Consider the following 15,897-nt stretch of genomic DNA (forward strand, 5'->3'; position numbering starts at 1 on the left):
GTTAGTCTAAGCAAAACGGCCCAGATGGTTTCGCTATCATACGAAGGTTCAACAGTACAAGTTGAAATTTTTCCGAGCTGCGACTGGAGGCTGGACGAAGGAGCTATCGCGCCAGGACTTACTCTACAAGTGCACAAAAGATTGTATAATCACCAAGGCGAGGTGATAAGCGATACGCTTGGACGGAGGGTGGGATAAAGAGACTTACGGCAAAGTAGATATAAAAACCAGCGGTACCTCCACAATACGCATCGGTTATTTCAGACTTCCTCTTATTTTAAATTCTCTGGGGACGAAGCATATAATTGCAAAGGCTATCTGTTGCCAACACCGACTACTATACTCTAGGCATATAGCAGCTTTGGGTATATGTGACTATGTATTATGACTTCCCAATCTACTGTTATTCGTAAGGAAATTGTCAGACGACTAAACCGCCGTTGCGTGCAGGATATGTTCACATTTGTGCTAGTATCAGCACCTCTTTCTTCGGTTTCAACCATGTGCCACCGTACAAATGTTGGAGTAAGAAGATACGCTGCTTGCTTGCTACTCATTTCGAAAAAAAAGAAAGAAAAGAAAAAGAAAAAAAGACTCAATGACATCTACCTCAATTCTTCTAACTCCAGTCGCATGCAGCAAACCCAGGTTTTATCTAGGCTGACGGTGATGGCTGAGATTCTGGAAGCAATTAATGTAGGATTACTGCTGCTTCCTCTCCGTTGGCATCAGACTGCATCATTGCCCACCGCATACCATGGCTGATACGGCAGTGCGGCCATCCTGGACATCTAGATACTGGGAGATCGGTTCGGGCAGCAGACATCTCGAATTTCAAATGCTGCTCTACTTCAAATCTGCCTCATTGCGTTGTCTTTCCCCCAGGCTTAGCTATGTCTGGGATTGCTGAAAAGCCAATGTCAGCAAAAACCCTGCTCCACATGGCCAGTAGCTAGAGTAGCCGCGGCGATCCAACCTAGGTGGGCCGACTGAAGCCAAACGAGAAACCAAAAAGTCAACTCTTATTGCCATGCAATTTGATCAAAGACAAAAATGCGAGATGTAAGTAAACAGCGTTTTGCACTTGTAGCTCTGCGCTCCCGCTCCCTTGTCTAGTGCTACCATTTAGGTGGTTCCAGATACTTTGCTTTTACGTTAGCCAGGACGGTGAGCGGCAAGAACTTTGCTGGGGAAAGAAACCGCCCTGGACTTCAAGAAAATGCGAAATTGGATGGAGTAGACTAGATGGTGGTGGCAACTGTGGCGCAGTACTGGCAACTGGGATCCTGCGCTTCGCTCCTATGCTGTAGTGGCCAACCCTATACCCGCATGTCATGCACGAACATGCGAGGAACAGCAACTCCGGATCATCTTAAAATAGAAACCGCTCAGGGGCACATTAATTCCGCCCTGTGCTAATTATATAGGTACTTAATGCGTATTCAAAAGTGCAAGGGACATACAGTATTATTTCTGGTAGAGTTTAACCTCAATCTGGCAGTTGACACCCACCCCGCTAACAACTAGACTAGGAGGGATTTTTGGAGCAAAGAAGTTCAGCTCTCGTGTACATTATAATAGCATTTTACTCTTCATTCATCCTTCCCACCAAAATTACAGCCATTGGAGACTATGCACAAAACATGAAATGACCTGCTTTACGATAGCCTCTCCATCCATCAAAGCCTCACTGGCCGGATCTGATAGAGGGAAAGAAATCTGCAGATAATCCAGGGAAATATCTCATGACTCACCTAGTTTCGATGGTTGGCACAAAGCCAAACCTAGTGCAAAGACTCGGGAAGTAGCTTTCGATAAAGAAAACGGCAGTGTTTCTCTGAAAGTTAACTAGATGGAATAAGTGGGCCAAAGTCTCAGGAAGCAAGGGATCAACTTCAAGAAGCTTCGAGGAATTAGGTTATTCCTTTGCACAAGGAATGTTGATGGGGATAGGATGGGAAGAAAGTCAACAAACTTGAAAACCATATACTGCATGGCTTTAACCCAGTGCCGAGACGTATCCTGTGGCATATTCTATAAGATATGTTAGTCTGCTGCTTGGGCTAGCGTAAACTGGGTATCATCACGGTGCGGAATAATGCAACCTAACTAGAAGTGAACATCATTTTAAGTTGCGATGAGTGCTAACTATACTACTGGAGGCAGCGCATGTTCCATTGACCAATAGCTACATGCGCTTCATTAAAAGGACTATGCTTGCATGTCCGTAGGCATTCTCCGTGTCCCCTCCGACAACAAAGCGGAAGGCTATAGATGCAAGCAGTTATAGTCTGGATGCTTAGGTCTCCACTTTGTCTTCACAATCCCCCACCACGTAGTAATAGTATTATTGTAAACCACCCTGCAGCAAGACCCTGGCATGCAGCCCGTAAGAGGAGGCGGACCACAGTCAGAGACTCAGGATTTTACCGGCATTTCTTTGATCTCATATCGCATGTATTGTGGCTGGGCGCAATGCAGCCACTAACAGCCGCTGGTTTGCTTGCATCGCGAAATAATAGATCCTATCACCTCAGGCTGCTCTGCAGTTTTCTCTGCGACCATTATTGACATGATCATTTCCAACTCATAACCTCAGGAGATTGATGAAAAACGGATATCACAATGTTGAGAAGATTTATCTTTCAGCGGAGCGGAAGGACCTTTGGCAAGGGTGTCAGTGTTTTGTAAGCAGTGCAATATTATGGCGTACCAAACCAAATGAGGCAAGCACCATGTATTCTGAATTAGCTTATATTCTCTCACGTCGATTATGGATCAATAGATTATACGACGAAAGGTAACACAACTTTTGCCAAGCCCTCAGGGCCGCGAACTATTGAGCCAAGCATACACAGTGCGCTCGGCTTCAAGGACTATTAGATCAATCTTGCAATACCAGACCCAACAGACATTAGCAATTCTCAAAAAGAGCCACACCATGATTTCCGCTCTGGAATCCACGTGGAAGCGCGACCTCACTCTCAACACGTGCGTTTTTGGCCTTTTCATGATCGGGATTCCCTTTGCCGTGTTCGGCACATACGTCACCTACCAGATCCAATATACCGGGTTTCTCATCGGCACCGATGCAAATGGGCTCCCTTGCGTGCAGTAATGTCTGGTGCCGTTTGGCAACCAGAAATCTGACGTCAATTCGGCCATTTTGTATCTCAATGCTCTGGGGTTCCGCCTTGGTGGAGCAGTGTCAGTCTCTATCTCTGCCTATGCTGACTACTGGCGTACGTATCTTGCCGCGCGCTTGCGTATTTTTCTTTAGTACCTTTGTTGCTAACACTCATGTCTCGAATTCCATGCTACCAAAACAGCGAGCAAGAGTTTCTTGGCGGCCATGCTCGTGGTCATTTACGGATTGCTCTATGTTCCAGCATACTGGCTGCGGGAACCCACCTTGGAGGCTTTCAATAGCCTGATGGCATTATACGTCGTTTACGCAGTGATCACCTACATAACTACAGTAGTGTACAGGATGTTCATTCCTCACGCCATGCGTGAGGTGCAAGAGCCCAAATCTCGCGAGGACGGCCAGGTATAAGTTCACGTGCACAGCAGTTCAGCTGAACGTTCCTCTCCGACTGGGTCTGACACCAAGCAAGCCGAAACTAGCAAAATCCCAACTTTCCGATCCCACAAAACCAAAAAAAGCCATTCAGGTCCCGCACCTACGGCTTTCTCATGTCCATATGGGGCGGTGTTGGTACATCGGTCGGCGGCATCTTGACGCTAGTTATAGGCATCATCCTGTCGGCCGAGCTACCCGGCGCTGACGGCCAATCCTCCGGGCTGCCACTCACCACGGCCGTGGGCTTTTTCACCATCGCTGCGTCCACCAATTTTTACTTTGGTCTACCTACGGTCCCGTCTAAGCGAGACAGGGTATGGAGGTCGTGGCACATCGAGGTGTTCACGCCATTATATGATCTGCTCAGGCGGAATAACATGGCTTGCCTGTTGCTGTCCTACACAATCTACGTCGACACCGACTTTGCGGTGTCTTCTATCACCTCGCAGCTGTACTTTGTCGAGTTCAAACCCGACACCCTCGAGTATTCGCTTTACTCGTCGGGCTCTACCGTCTTTGGGGGCATCCTGAATCTTGAAATCTACTACCTGCAGACCTGGTGGCCGCTTCTGAGTCTGCAAAGATGGCTTATTGTGGGCTACGCCACGATTTTGATTATCCCCATATGGGGGTGCATTGGTGTGTCTATCTCAGTTGACTTTGGCTTCGAGGCGAGTGCTTCTTCCCTATTTCAATCTTGATGTGCGATTCTAGCCATGAATCATCAGGCCGCAGTTACTGACTCTGTAACAGCATCAGTGGGACTTCTTTTTCCAAAACGGCATATACAGTCTGTCCGGCGTGATTGCAAACTCTGTCTTTCGCGTCCTATATTCCGAGTTGGTGCCGAAAGGAAGTGAAGTTTAGTGGTTTGGGCTGCAGATTGTATTGTCATGCACTACGGGACGTGTCTTTCCCCTCTAATTCACCCCCGGTCCCAGATGAGCACATCAATCATGACTAACATACTAGTGTCCTAGGCTTGGGTTGATTACGTCACAAATGCACAGATCCAAAACGCTACAAGAGAGCTGCACTTCCCGCTCATCATCTGTCTGGTCGTTCTGGTGTTTCCGGTCGCGTTAGAGTTGTATAGAACCACTGCCGGAGTCTTTCGTTATGATAGAGAAGCGAGGAAGGAGCACGACGAGTCCGTGGCGAGGGTGGAGGATGGAAAAAAATGAGACTGCAGGAAAACATATAACAGGACAATCCTGGAACCAGGGATTCTCTCCGACCTTGGCTTTTCCTGATGCTGAGGTGACGCCTCCTCGACATCCCGGCAAGCCGCTTTGAACACCGACATTTCCAACCAACACAGCAACTGAGACAATAACATCTGACGGCCGCCTTGGATATCATCCGGAATACTTGGAATGTTGGCAGTATATTCGGGATCATCGTCTTGGAAATCCTTCAGAGGGGTTGGCTTACGCCGAGGAGTCGGTATTACGCCAAGTGCTGCGTCGTACTTGATATGATGTAAAAGCTCGTTCGTGGGGCCTGTTCAGCCCTGCCATTGCGAGCATCGCCGAGATAATAAATGGGCAGAAGGATTTGCCAAGAAAATCCAAGCAGACAACCAATGGCCATCTATGACGTCTTTGTTCCAACCAATGGTTACAGATCAGGCTGAAGCAATACAGTGTTGAACCCGAGATTCCGAAGTGTGCGGCTGTTGAGCTGTATATAAAGAGACTCGTTTACCTTGAGTCTATCTGCATATTTTCAGAGCTATCAACGCGCTCCAAACTAGCCCTCGAAACAAAACATCAACGACAAAAAACCCAACTATGCAATACAAGGTAAGCTCAGACGGTCATACCCATCTCAACTAAACTCAGCCAAGATGTTCAAGCTAAAAGGTTACCTCCAAACCACCAGATCCTCGCCCCGCTGGCCATCCTCCTCGGCCTCGGCGCCGCCCAATTCGACGTCCAGTGCGACCAGACGCAGCTCTTCAGCGCGCCGCGCGACGCATACGACGCCTTCATTGACCTCATCCCCGACGGCGAGTGGGAGGACGACGACGGCATCGGCTTTGGCCGCAACGAGGGCGGCAGCCTGATCTGCGCGAGCGTGAGCCCCTGCTCCGGCTGCTCCATCACGGGCGAGCGTGTCCGCGACATGCTGCGCCAGGGCTACGACGACTGCGACATTGGCGGCTCCGGCAACGATGCTGGAGAGGGCCGCTTCTGGCAGTACCGCGTCAACGACGGGGACACGTCCATCCTGGCTGGCGGTGGGCCTTGTCCGGGCACCTTTGGCGTTCCGGGGACGTCGGTCGCGGTTACGGGGAGTTGAATGTGGCTATTTTCAAGATAGAGCACACGATGAGCATGAAGTAAAACTTGCGCGAGGATACTGGAAAGGATACTAGTTTGGGTTTTCTGCTACGGCTTGACCCAAGAGACGATATGCTATATGTTGTTCGTCAGCAGTTATTCTTGCCGAGTGTGAGCATAGCAATTAATAAAGCTTATGGAATACATAGCTAATGATGTTGCCGTATTGAATATCTACACTGACACTTCTCCTACCCCGATGATTTACAGCAGTCGGGCACTCTCCCATCTCTATATAGTCGACATCTCAAGGTTTGGGCCATCCCGAAATTTATGACTCTAGGGTTTAAGGTTTCTGGACCCTTGCTCACATCAAGGGGTGCACAGGGCTCCGGAGATGGCTCTCAAAAAGGCACATAATTCGACTCTGCATCCGATAACCTTATTCAGCGTGTGACTACGACGAGTAAGCAACGAGACATGCTAATGGATTCTCGCCCGACTCTCCAGAGCCTCCAACGTGACTGCTATCAATATTTTTAAACTTAATTTAACGGTGGAATGATGCTTCTCTCCCAATCATGCATTTTGATCCGGAGAATTCCCCAGCAACCAGTTTCTTGTCAATTGATCGGCGCATCGCCTATGCAAGTTGTCTGCCGAGCTTTATCCAATGGCCAAATTTCTATTTTGTTTGACAATTGCCTTTGGTGCCTTTGAGATGGGTGTGTGGAGAAAGGCCAAACTAGTGTCCACCCGAAACAAAATGTTTGATCCGTCGATACCTTTTTCTCTGATAGGTTCAACCGCCGGCGGTGTCGTATCCAGCTTTGGCTCTGTCCTCGGCTCGCGGGGTGCATCGGAGACGCCGCGATAAACGCGCCAGCGCGACGGTATTGCCCCACAAGCGGTATAGCCCAAACACGACTTCCGGGCCGATTAGCCACCGAAAAATCCAATGGTCAATGTGTCAGGGCATAATCAGAGGTGGCATCACAAAAGCTTACTTGGAATTGGCAATTTCGATTGTATTGTTCCGTTATCGCGCCCCTAGTGTTGCGAACGCGTAGGGGTTGGGGCACCTGTGGGGAGGTCAGTTGGCCGACCTGCCGTTTTAGTTGGTCGACCTGCCCTTTTGGTTCTAGCCAATGTTACATTGGTTGCCACGCTGCCCCGGACAGAATCCGTCCTGCTGCCAAGTCTAGCCAAGATCGACTCCCGCCCGGCTCCCGCGTACTCGTTAGTATTGGCAGATGGATGATTAACTACCTAATTAACCGAGCGCACGCCTATCATCGGGAACTATAAATGCATGTACAGGGACTCTGCCGCTGCGCACTTGTGTTTCGCTTCTTCTGTCATGCCCATTACTTCTCGAATCTCGGGAGGTGACGTTGCGGCCGTGTCTTTGCGTGTGCGTGTGTGTGTTTATTCACACCTACCTCCTCAGTCGCCATGAAGCTCTCACCCGGCAAGTTGGCGACGGCGCTGCCGGCGCTGTTGCTCGCCACCACTGTGTCCGCCGTATCGTTCCACCGCAGTGGCATGGAGGTTGGTCCCGTCGAAGAGAATGAGACACTTTCGTCTGTAGCCCGCCGTGCAGAGGGCCCGGTCAACGGCTGGGGCGAGTTCGACCAGCTCATCGACCACGCCAACCCCCAGCTTGGCACCTTCAAGCAGCGGTACTGGTACGGCACCCAGTACTGGAACGGAACAGGCTCACCAATCATCATCACCAACCCTGGGGAGCAGTCTGCCACTGGCTTCAAGTAAGAATCTTCTCCTGCCAGCTGCCTGCATCCTTTTACCATCAATGTTGAGTTATGGAAGACATCCTACCTGAGAACTACTAATATTGATACTTCTCAGCGTCACATACACCACGAAGCGTCGTCTCTCCGGGCTCATGGCCGAGAAGATAGGAGCCGCCGTCATCGTGATTGAGCACCGCTACTGGGGCGAGAGCACGCCCTACAAGGAGCTGACGAGCGAGAACCTCCAGTACCTCACGCTCAACAACTCCATTCACGACATGATCTACTTTGTCAACAACTTCAAGGCACCCTTCGACGACGCCGAGGGCGCCACTAGCCCCGACCGCGTGCCGTGGATCTACACCGGTGGCTCTTACTCCGGCGCCCTGGCCGGGTGGATTGCATCCAAGGCGCCCGGCACCTTCTGGGCGATCCACGGCTCCTCGGGTGTCGTCGAGGCCGTGCGCGACATGTGGACTATGTTCACACCCGTCCAGGAGGCCATGCCGCGCAACTGCAGCCGCGACGTGTCGGCAGCCATCGACTACATGGACGGCCTCTTCAAGAACGGCAGCCGGTCCGACGTTCAAAAGCTCAAGGCCAAGTTCATGCTCGACAGCCTGAGCGACGCCGACTTTGGCCAGGCCATCGAGAACGGCCCTTGGCTTTGGCAGTCGACCCAGTTCTACTCGGCCAACACCGCCCTCGGCGGCGTTGGCTACAACCAGTTCCACCGCTTCTGCGACTACGTCGAGGGCGTGCCCCCGAACTCGACCGCTGCCGTTCCGGGCGAGGAGGGAGTGGGCTTTGTCAAGGCCATAGAGGGCTACGCCAAGTGGTTCACCGAGTTCTTGCTTCCCGGCCAGTGCGAGAGCTATGGCTACCCGGAGTGGCAGGGCGAGTACAACACTGGCTGCTTCCAGAACCAGAACGCGTCCAACCCGCAGTACAGCGATCTGAGCTACAACAACACCGTCAACCGCCAGTGGAACTGGATGTTGTGCAACGAGCCGTGAGTTTTCATCCCCCTCCCTGATTTGCAATATGATAAGATGGTTCACTTCCATCATCTGCAAGCGAGCCCCAAACTAACCAAACGAACTTGGTCAAAACAAAACAGTTTCGGCTGGTGGCAAAACGGCGCCCCTGCGGGCCGCCCCTCGATCGTCTCCCGCTTCGTCAACAACAAGTACTGGACCGACCAGTGCGAGCTCTGGTTCCCCGGCGGCGCGTACGGCTTCGCCCAGGGCAAGACCGAGACGGAACTGAACGCGTGGACGGGCGGGTGGTCCGAACTCGACATCCCACGCCTCATGTACGCCAACGGGCAGTACGACCCGTGGCGCGAGGTCACGGTCAGCTCGTCGGTGCGTCCCGGCGGTCCGATGCAGAGCAGCGCCGACGCCAACAACGGCACCCAGGTGCGCGTCCTGGCCGGCGGCACGCACTGTTCCGACCTGTACGGGCCAAACTGGGAGGCCAACGAGGGAGCCAAGAAGATTGCTGACGATCAGACGGCCCAGATGGCCGAGTGGGTCGACGAGTTTTATGCGGCCAAGGGACTGACGAGGTGAAGCAGTCGAGAAGGACTGTATTGAATAGTATATATACTCAGGTTACCTGGTGAAAAGGGTCAACTGAGAAAAGTAGAATAATATTAACGAAATTCGAATCGTCCTTTCTCTTGTTGAATTCCTTCGATATACAGGTGGCCTGTTCCCACTATATCGTAAACCAACCCACCACGCCGCCGGTCCAGCCATCGTACGATCGACAACAAAACCCGCTCAATAGCCTCTTCAAGCCCGATTGCAAAATACCATAGCTGCCCGGGTTTTAGATGCTTTCAGTGCTTCCGATTTAAAGTGTGACGATGAAATTGCGAGTATATGTAAGTTCCATCACGGCCTCCCTATCAAGTAAGCCGAATGCTGAATGCCTCACTACCTTCTCTATGAAAGTCATCTTTCTGAAAATCTTGAACATTTGTTAGTCTATTCACGGTGATGAATCTCAACATCATCAACAAGAATTATGCTCGAAAACAACTTACTCAAGCCAAATGCACTACTCCACGCGATATATTAGTGTTTTGACTATTGGCAGTACGGCAACCTATGCTGACACATAGGCCGAAGAGCTTGGGTCGTATAACAACGCTGGGGTCAACGATTCGTAAACATGAGCTATAATCTTGCGCCCCGAAATGCTCAATCCATCTTTGCTACTGTTGCATTAGTCACGTCTGTGCTGTTGAGGGCAGTTATTATTGTGTGTGAAGGTCAGAAGCATGTGTTAAGTCGTCTTTGAAGCAGGATAGAATGGACGGACAGTAGGCCCCTGTATCAGCCTTTGCGCTCATTGGCCTCATAACGCCCCAAAACATAGAGTCTACCATTGCCGAAAAGTTCAGTGTGATGTCTCTGTCAGCCACAATTGTGACGTTGGAATACGTGGTGCAGGGAATTGTGTCATTCATGGCTTACAGTTATTAATAGTATCTAGGTTCTGTGGTAGAACAGCTCGGCATCTTGTGGAGTTATTGTTGGCCAGGGATAGGCAGACAAGACGAATCTGCGTATTCTTCTGGCATACTGCAGCTGCATTGTTGTGAATTGCAGACTGCATTACTAACATATGGGGCGTGATCTATCAAGAGGGGCTAACTTTGGGCAAGTTTGTTTCCCTTACAATAGTCACAGGTAGAATGTTCATACATCGAGTCCCCACTCCGGGCGCGTCCTCGGGGATCTGCAAGCCAAGCACACGGGAAGCAGTAAGCCTGAGGCCGGCACGCTGGATAGGAAGAGGGAGATCGATGACGAGATAAGATTGAGGAGAAAGATTCCGAAGCTCCGATATGTGCGCAAAGTCTATGCTGAGTCTCCAGCGATCGATCCAGCTCGTCAAGACCACCAACTGTTGAAGACGGGACTCGTCAACGACATGTGAGCCAAAGACTGAGCGTGAAGAGCGTCAAGATGCCACGGCCTGTGCGGGTAACCGTCGACAACTAGGCACGTGGTCGCTGGCATCAGAGACATCTCATTAGCAATGCGTCGAACGGCTTCGCCAGATTCGTGCGTTTGCTGTTGCCTGTTGTAGCGGCTGTGACATTTAGTCTGGATCCTGGCGAGAATGGGCAGACCACTTCGGGTCGATCTGGCTTTTCATCAGTTTCCCGAAAGCAGTCCCCGTTGGTGAGGGAAGTCTCGTGGTCTGGACGAGATCACACCAGCTGTGGTGCAACCGCGGAACTGCAGACACTAGCATAAACCTAGATGGGCCTCGCAGACATTGACCGAGACCGAAAAAGAGCATATTCTTTTCCCTACACACGAGTGGACGCACAACAATCTTCTGTCATATTTTCCATCCGGAGACGCTTTTGACGCGGCGGCGCGTCATGCCTGGCGCCGATGCCTCAGACATCGGCCATAGGCCCGAGGATGATGAGTTTGTCGACATCAACGGCGATGGCAAAGCTGACTACGCCTGCAGCCGCGTAGTTTGGTTGAACAATGACCTGGAAATACTGTCGTGGCTCGCCCAGGACAAAACAGCGGGCGGCATAGGGGTCAACGGACGCAAATGTCCGGCGGGCGAACCCGCTCGGTACTGCTCGGGCGAGTTACATGGCTGTCAGTCCAGACATGGGCGGCCTCGTGGCCAGGTTGAAAGGTTGCGACGACCTCGAGCCAAAGACGTTCACCGAGTCACCCAGACGAGCCGTACAAGTCGTTACCGCTTCGCGATTGGCCTTGTGTCAGCGTGACGATTCCCAGAGTGCCGCCTGCCAAATAGACAAGGACACCGGTTATCCCGTGTCGCGAGGCGCTTTACCGGGAACTTCATCTGCTCCTCAACAAGCTTGTCTGGGGCTGCTGGTCATGGGCAGAACCCTAGCAATCTTTTGGGAGACTAAACACGGCGGAGCAGCACTGCCACTATTGTACGACATTCTCAGCCAAGCCCGACTTGGTTTCGGAGGGCGCTAGTAGAAGCTCCGGTCACTTGGCTAATACGTTTCGAAAACAGGTGCATGGTAGTTTTGTGCTTCTGGCCGCATTTCTGCCGGCCCCTGACTCTTATGCCCGATATCGTTTGCAATCTTGTGCTTTACCATATTCGCAAGGCGGAACCTCCCCGCAAGACGGAAGTTCGACTGCCGGATTGAAGGCTCGTAAATGCCGAATATGCGGTGATTGAAAAGCAACTTTTCAGGAGATGGATTTCGAGGGTCGAAAAAAAAAAAGGACTGGTGGGGGCAAAAACACACTACCGCATTTCCGCGGTCATGTTTGGTTGTACTGCACTTTAGACGCTTCTCATTTGTTCTCGCGGCAAAAATCTGGCACCGATACTGAGACTTAGTACGCGGCTGTTTTTACCTAAAAGGCAATCTGGAGCCGATGACAGACTTCGTGTTTTCCCCCTGCGTTCGACCTGTGGAGCTACGATCCCGGCATCCTTTATGCGTAATTTGTTCCAGCTGGAGCTGTGTCGGCACATCAGCTCCTACAATCCTAGAGGGGAATCAATGATTTGCCCGATCGATAGGCTTAATTGATTTGAACTCTTTCAACCGAACCCATGACATCAATAGGGTTTGCATTTTTTTTTAAATTTGCAGTGGTATTTGCTAGTGCTTGAATCTTTTTTTAAACAAATTCCGGAGGAGAGGATACGAGATCTTAGGGTGGGAGATCTGCGAAAATGGAGAAATGCTCCATCTGGGGCTTAACAAACCAATCACTTGGTTGCCTTGGCACACGAACCGTCCAGTTTTGTTGAGTTTTCCCACGGTAGATGCCACCATGAAAAATAGCGTGGTTCTAAAAATAACTCCCATATTACACACGCAGTCCACCACTTGCGAATACCCTCGTACTGTATAGGAGAGCTTCTGGGATGGCAAGTGTGCAGATCTTGGTTCGTGTAAGCCCCTGGATTCATAATGCCAATACCACAAGACGATATCTCAGGAGACGGTCTAAGTGTATAAGAAAGGTGTTAGGTGTCCCTACAACCACAACAATCACTTCAAAAACACCTCTAATCAACACATTCGCTCTATTAAACACATTCATTACAGCTCACAGTTACACGCTTGCTTAATTCAAACATTCAACTCAACCACGATCGTTCGTTACACCTCTTTCGTCATGAAGTTTGCCTCCATGTTTGCGGCCGTCGGCGCCATCGCCTCAGTCGCTGCCCTTCCCGCCAATCAGCCTCGCCAGGCATGCACGAACCCCGAAAAGAAAGTTGAGTGGCGCCAGATGGACGCCGGTGACCAGAAGGCTTACCTTGATGCTGTTCTGAGCCTCAAGACGAAGCCCTCCAAGATTGGACTCAACTCGACTCTCTACGATGATTTCGGCAATGTGCACTACCATCTTAACAAATGGAGTCAGTCCAGCCTCGCAACTTTAGATTCTGTCATGTATAAGCACCTGCTAACGGCGAATGCTCCAGTCCATGGCGGCCCCAGCTTCCTGCCCTGGCACAGATACTTTTCTTACGTCTACTTGAAGACCCTTCGTGATGAATGTGGCTACACCGGACCCGGCCCGTAAGTGCAAACCCTTAACCCTAGTTTGCAGCCCACCAGACCCGAGTTTAACCAAACATATCTACAAAAGATACTGGGACTGGACCCTCGACAACACCGCCCTGCTAAAGTCCCCCGTCATGTCTTCGGACCTCGGCTTCGGAGGTGACGGCAGCACCAACCGGACCGAGACTTCGGCCAACGGCGGGGTTCTCAAGTGCGTCGACTCGGGCCCCTTTGCCCAGCTGCGCCCCGAGTGGCTCCAGATCAACCCGACGACCATGCTGGGTGGCGGCCACTGCCTTTACCGAGGCATGCCCGAGGTCTCTGAACCGGACGCCTTCGCGGCCATGTCCAAGGTCATCTCGCCCGAGTACATCGACGAAATGCAGACGACGGGTAACTGGTCTGAGTACAGGTACTTGCTCGAGGGCGGACCGCACGGCACCATTCACGCGTCGCTCGGCGGCGAGATGAACCCGACTACATCTCCAAACGGTTCGTCTATTTTCTTGGATTTCGTTCCCAGCAACACCAGCTTTGATATCACTTTTATCTTTTCAATGGTTCAAGGTAATGCTAACATCGGAAAAACAAACCCACAGAGCCCCTCTTCTTCCTGCACCACCCTCAGATCGACCGCCTCTGGTGGTTGTGGCAGCAGCAAAACACCTCGCGCCTGACCGAGTACTATGGGGAGCAGATACACTTCGGCGAGGAGGGCACCCGCGAGGTTAGCCTCGACGACGTCCTGCCCATGTGGGGTCTGGCCGAGAATATTACTATTAGGGAGATCATGGACACTACTGGTCGTCTCTGCTACACCTACTGAATGGCAGAGGGTCGTGTGTGGGATGGAAATTCGGAGGAGGTTAATTCTCCGTTGGGGGTTTCGTCAGTGTCCGAGACAAAGAGACATATTTGTATATTCTGGGTGATTTTTTTTATTTACACAGTCCGAGGTTGCTGTGATAAATCGGTAGACAGGTACATAAAATTTTGTTAGACTAAACAATCAGCAGTTTTTTCGAATTAAAATCTTGAAGTCCATCACGATTTCTGATCAACATTTACCGCAATGGACCTCAAAGGAAGTCTGACGGAGGTAATAACTAGCTTGTGGACGTGGGACTCATCTTGTCAGTTATCTTCCAACTCTTAGAATTACTGAGGGAGATGAATATGTTTCTTTCTTATTCTAGTTTCTTTTTTCTTCTTTTTCCATTAACGAGAGTTGTATTTGATCCAAGAACGCTGTTCTCCAGAGGAACTTTCATATTATCTGTATGAATTAAGTGTAGCTATTCAACCGTTACTGGCTTTCAATAGCAGTTACAGAAGATGATTCTATCACCACTATTTCTATAACATTCCCGATGTGTATATCTCAGTTTAATTAACCGCTTGGCAACAACTTAACTATTCCTCAATAAAAAAAGCCCTAAGTCATGGGTGACACCGGCCCCAGGAGCGGCGAAGACCGCCTCGAGTCGGTCGGCGTCATTTCCGAAACCAGCGACTGCCGCCTCCTGGGCGCCAGCAACCCCAACGGCACCTCGGCGGGCAGCTCGACGGGCGGGACGTTCTGGGTCGGCATCTCGGCCGCCGTGACGGTGGAGTCGTCCATCTCGTGCCGCATCTCCTCGACGTGCATCTCGGCCAGCAGCGAGCTGCTGTCGAGCTCTGATGGGTGTTGGTTGGGTGTCGATGGTGTCGGGGTCGCAGCGTCACGCTCGATGGCCGCGGCCTTGGCTGCGCTCTGCTGCTGCTGCTGCTGCTGCAGTGCTGATTGTTTGTCCATGTGTCGTCTCCGCCTCGCCCTCCACAGCAGTATGCTCAGTGCGATCAGGATGGCTATCAATATGCCGAATACCACCCCTATTATCACGGCGATGGTGTTGCTTTTGGGTTGGGAGTTGGTTGCGTCGGAATCGGTGGTGGCTGTGGTGGTGGGGATGGTGCTGGAATAGGATGCCTCGACGCCGGTGGTGAAGACGGGTGCTATCGTAGCGGTCGCTAATATTGCGCCACTGGACATGGACACGCTCGTGGATATAACCGGTACGGTAGGAAGCTGGACAGGAGAAAGTTAGTCCTCGATCGTTTCTCGAGTCTGCGGCTACCATAAAAACAGGACAATACTGTCCATGGACTATACTTGCCTTTCCAGCTGGTTCGTTGTTCGTCTTGAATGTAAAACTTGGTGAGCTACAAGTGGTGCCGCGGGCCAGATCCCAAAGTTGGACGGCAAAGAGCTTGTTGGGATCGCCATTGGTGATGTCGGCTGGTGGAAGCCAGACCACGCCAGGCTGGGTTACGTTTCCTAATCCAAGAAAAAAACAGCGTCAGAACCTCCTTCGGACATATTCATAGTCTCACTTCATCAAGCATAGCGGAGCGTACTAGCGATGGGACCGACGAGGGACGCCTGCGTCCTGACGTCGGAGTTGAGTAGGACATCCCAAAATCCACCGTCGTTTTTCCAAGCGAGGACGAAGGGCTGGTTTGCGGCTATGTTCCCCCAGTCGCTGTTGAGGAAGCACTGGGCCGACGCCGGCAAAACGGCCGCGAGCCATGTCGCGAGGTATTGCCAATTGCGCATCTCTGAGGACGTTTTTTCTTTTCTTTTTCTTTTGTCCCTTCTGTCTGTGTGGGTATGTGCTAAAGAATGAAAATTAAAAGGGCCCCAAAGCCAACCTGTCTTTCCAGTCAAGAGCGATG

General features: G+C 51.2%; 6 protein-coding genes across 6 annotated transcripts; 5 read left to right on the forward strand and 1 right to left on the reverse strand.

Annotated features, from left to right (window-relative positions):
- Positions 1-2,941: 2,941 nt before the first annotated feature.
- On the forward strand, positions 2,942-4,284 carry PgNI_05423 (uncharacterized protein; the record flags this gene model as incomplete). Its single annotated transcript, XM_031125454.1, has 4 exons — positions 2,942-3,046; positions 3,143-3,242; positions 3,330-3,550; positions 3,667-4,284. The coding sequence occupies 4 exons, from the start codon at positions 2,942-2,944 to the stop codon at positions 4,282-4,284; spliced, it is 1,044 nt and encodes a 347-aa protein (XP_030982087.1).
- Positions 4,285-5,376: 1,092 nt separating this feature from the next.
- PgNI_05424 (uncharacterized protein) lies at positions 5,377-5,887 on the forward strand (the record flags this gene model as incomplete). The annotated part of the gene is made up of 2 exons (XM_031125455.1): positions 5,377-5,388; positions 5,468-5,887. The coding sequence occupies 2 exons, from the start codon at positions 5,377-5,379 to the stop codon at positions 5,885-5,887; spliced, it is 432 nt and encodes a 143-aa protein (XP_030982084.1).
- Positions 5,888-7,159: 1,272 nt separating this feature from the next.
- PgNI_05425 (uncharacterized protein) lies at positions 7,160-9,294 on the forward strand. Its single transcript, XM_031125456.1, has 3 exons — positions 7,160-7,637; positions 7,738-8,634; positions 8,743-9,294. The coding sequence occupies exons 1-3, from the start codon at positions 7,324-7,326 to the stop codon at positions 9,194-9,196; spliced, it is 1,665 nt and encodes a 554-aa protein (XP_030982085.1). The 5' UTR covers positions 7,160-7,323; the 3' UTR covers positions 9,197-9,294.
- A 1,734-nt stretch (positions 9,295-11,028) lies between these two features.
- PgNI_05426 (uncharacterized protein) lies at positions 11,029-11,620 on the forward strand (the record flags this gene model as incomplete). Its single annotated transcript, XM_031125457.1, is given in 2 exon segments — positions 11,029-11,263; positions 11,274-11,620. 2 exon segments carry the CDS (start codon positions 11,029-11,031, stop codon positions 11,618-11,620), a joined length of 582 nt encoding a protein of 193 aa, XP_030982082.1.
- Positions 11,621-12,560: 940 nt separating this feature from the next.
- On the forward strand, positions 12,561-14,184 carry PgNI_05427 (uncharacterized protein). The gene is made up of 4 exons (XM_031125458.1): positions 12,561-13,034; positions 13,101-13,197; positions 13,268-13,674; positions 13,782-14,184. Exons 1-4 carry the CDS (start codon positions 12,788-12,790, stop codon positions 14,006-14,008), a joined length of 978 nt encoding a protein of 325 aa, XP_030982083.1. The 5' UTR covers positions 12,561-12,787; the 3' UTR covers positions 14,009-14,184.
- Positions 14,185-14,617: 433 nt separating this feature from the next.
- Positions 14,618-15,778, reverse strand: PgNI_05428 (uncharacterized protein; the record flags this gene model as incomplete). Its single annotated transcript, XM_031125459.1, has 3 exons — positions 14,618-15,250; positions 15,330-15,499; positions 15,580-15,778. 3 exons carry the CDS (start codon positions 15,776-15,778, stop codon positions 14,618-14,620), a joined length of 1,002 nt encoding a protein of 333 aa, XP_030982080.1.
- Positions 15,779-15,897: the final 119 nt, after the last annotated feature.

Source organism: Pyricularia grisea, chromosome I (genome assembly GCF_004355905.1).
Source record: "Pyricularia grisea strain NI907 chromosome I, whole genome shotgun sequence".
Classification (NCBI taxonomy): domain Eukaryota; kingdom Fungi; phylum Ascomycota; class Sordariomycetes; order Magnaporthales; family Pyriculariaceae; genus Pyricularia; species Pyricularia grisea.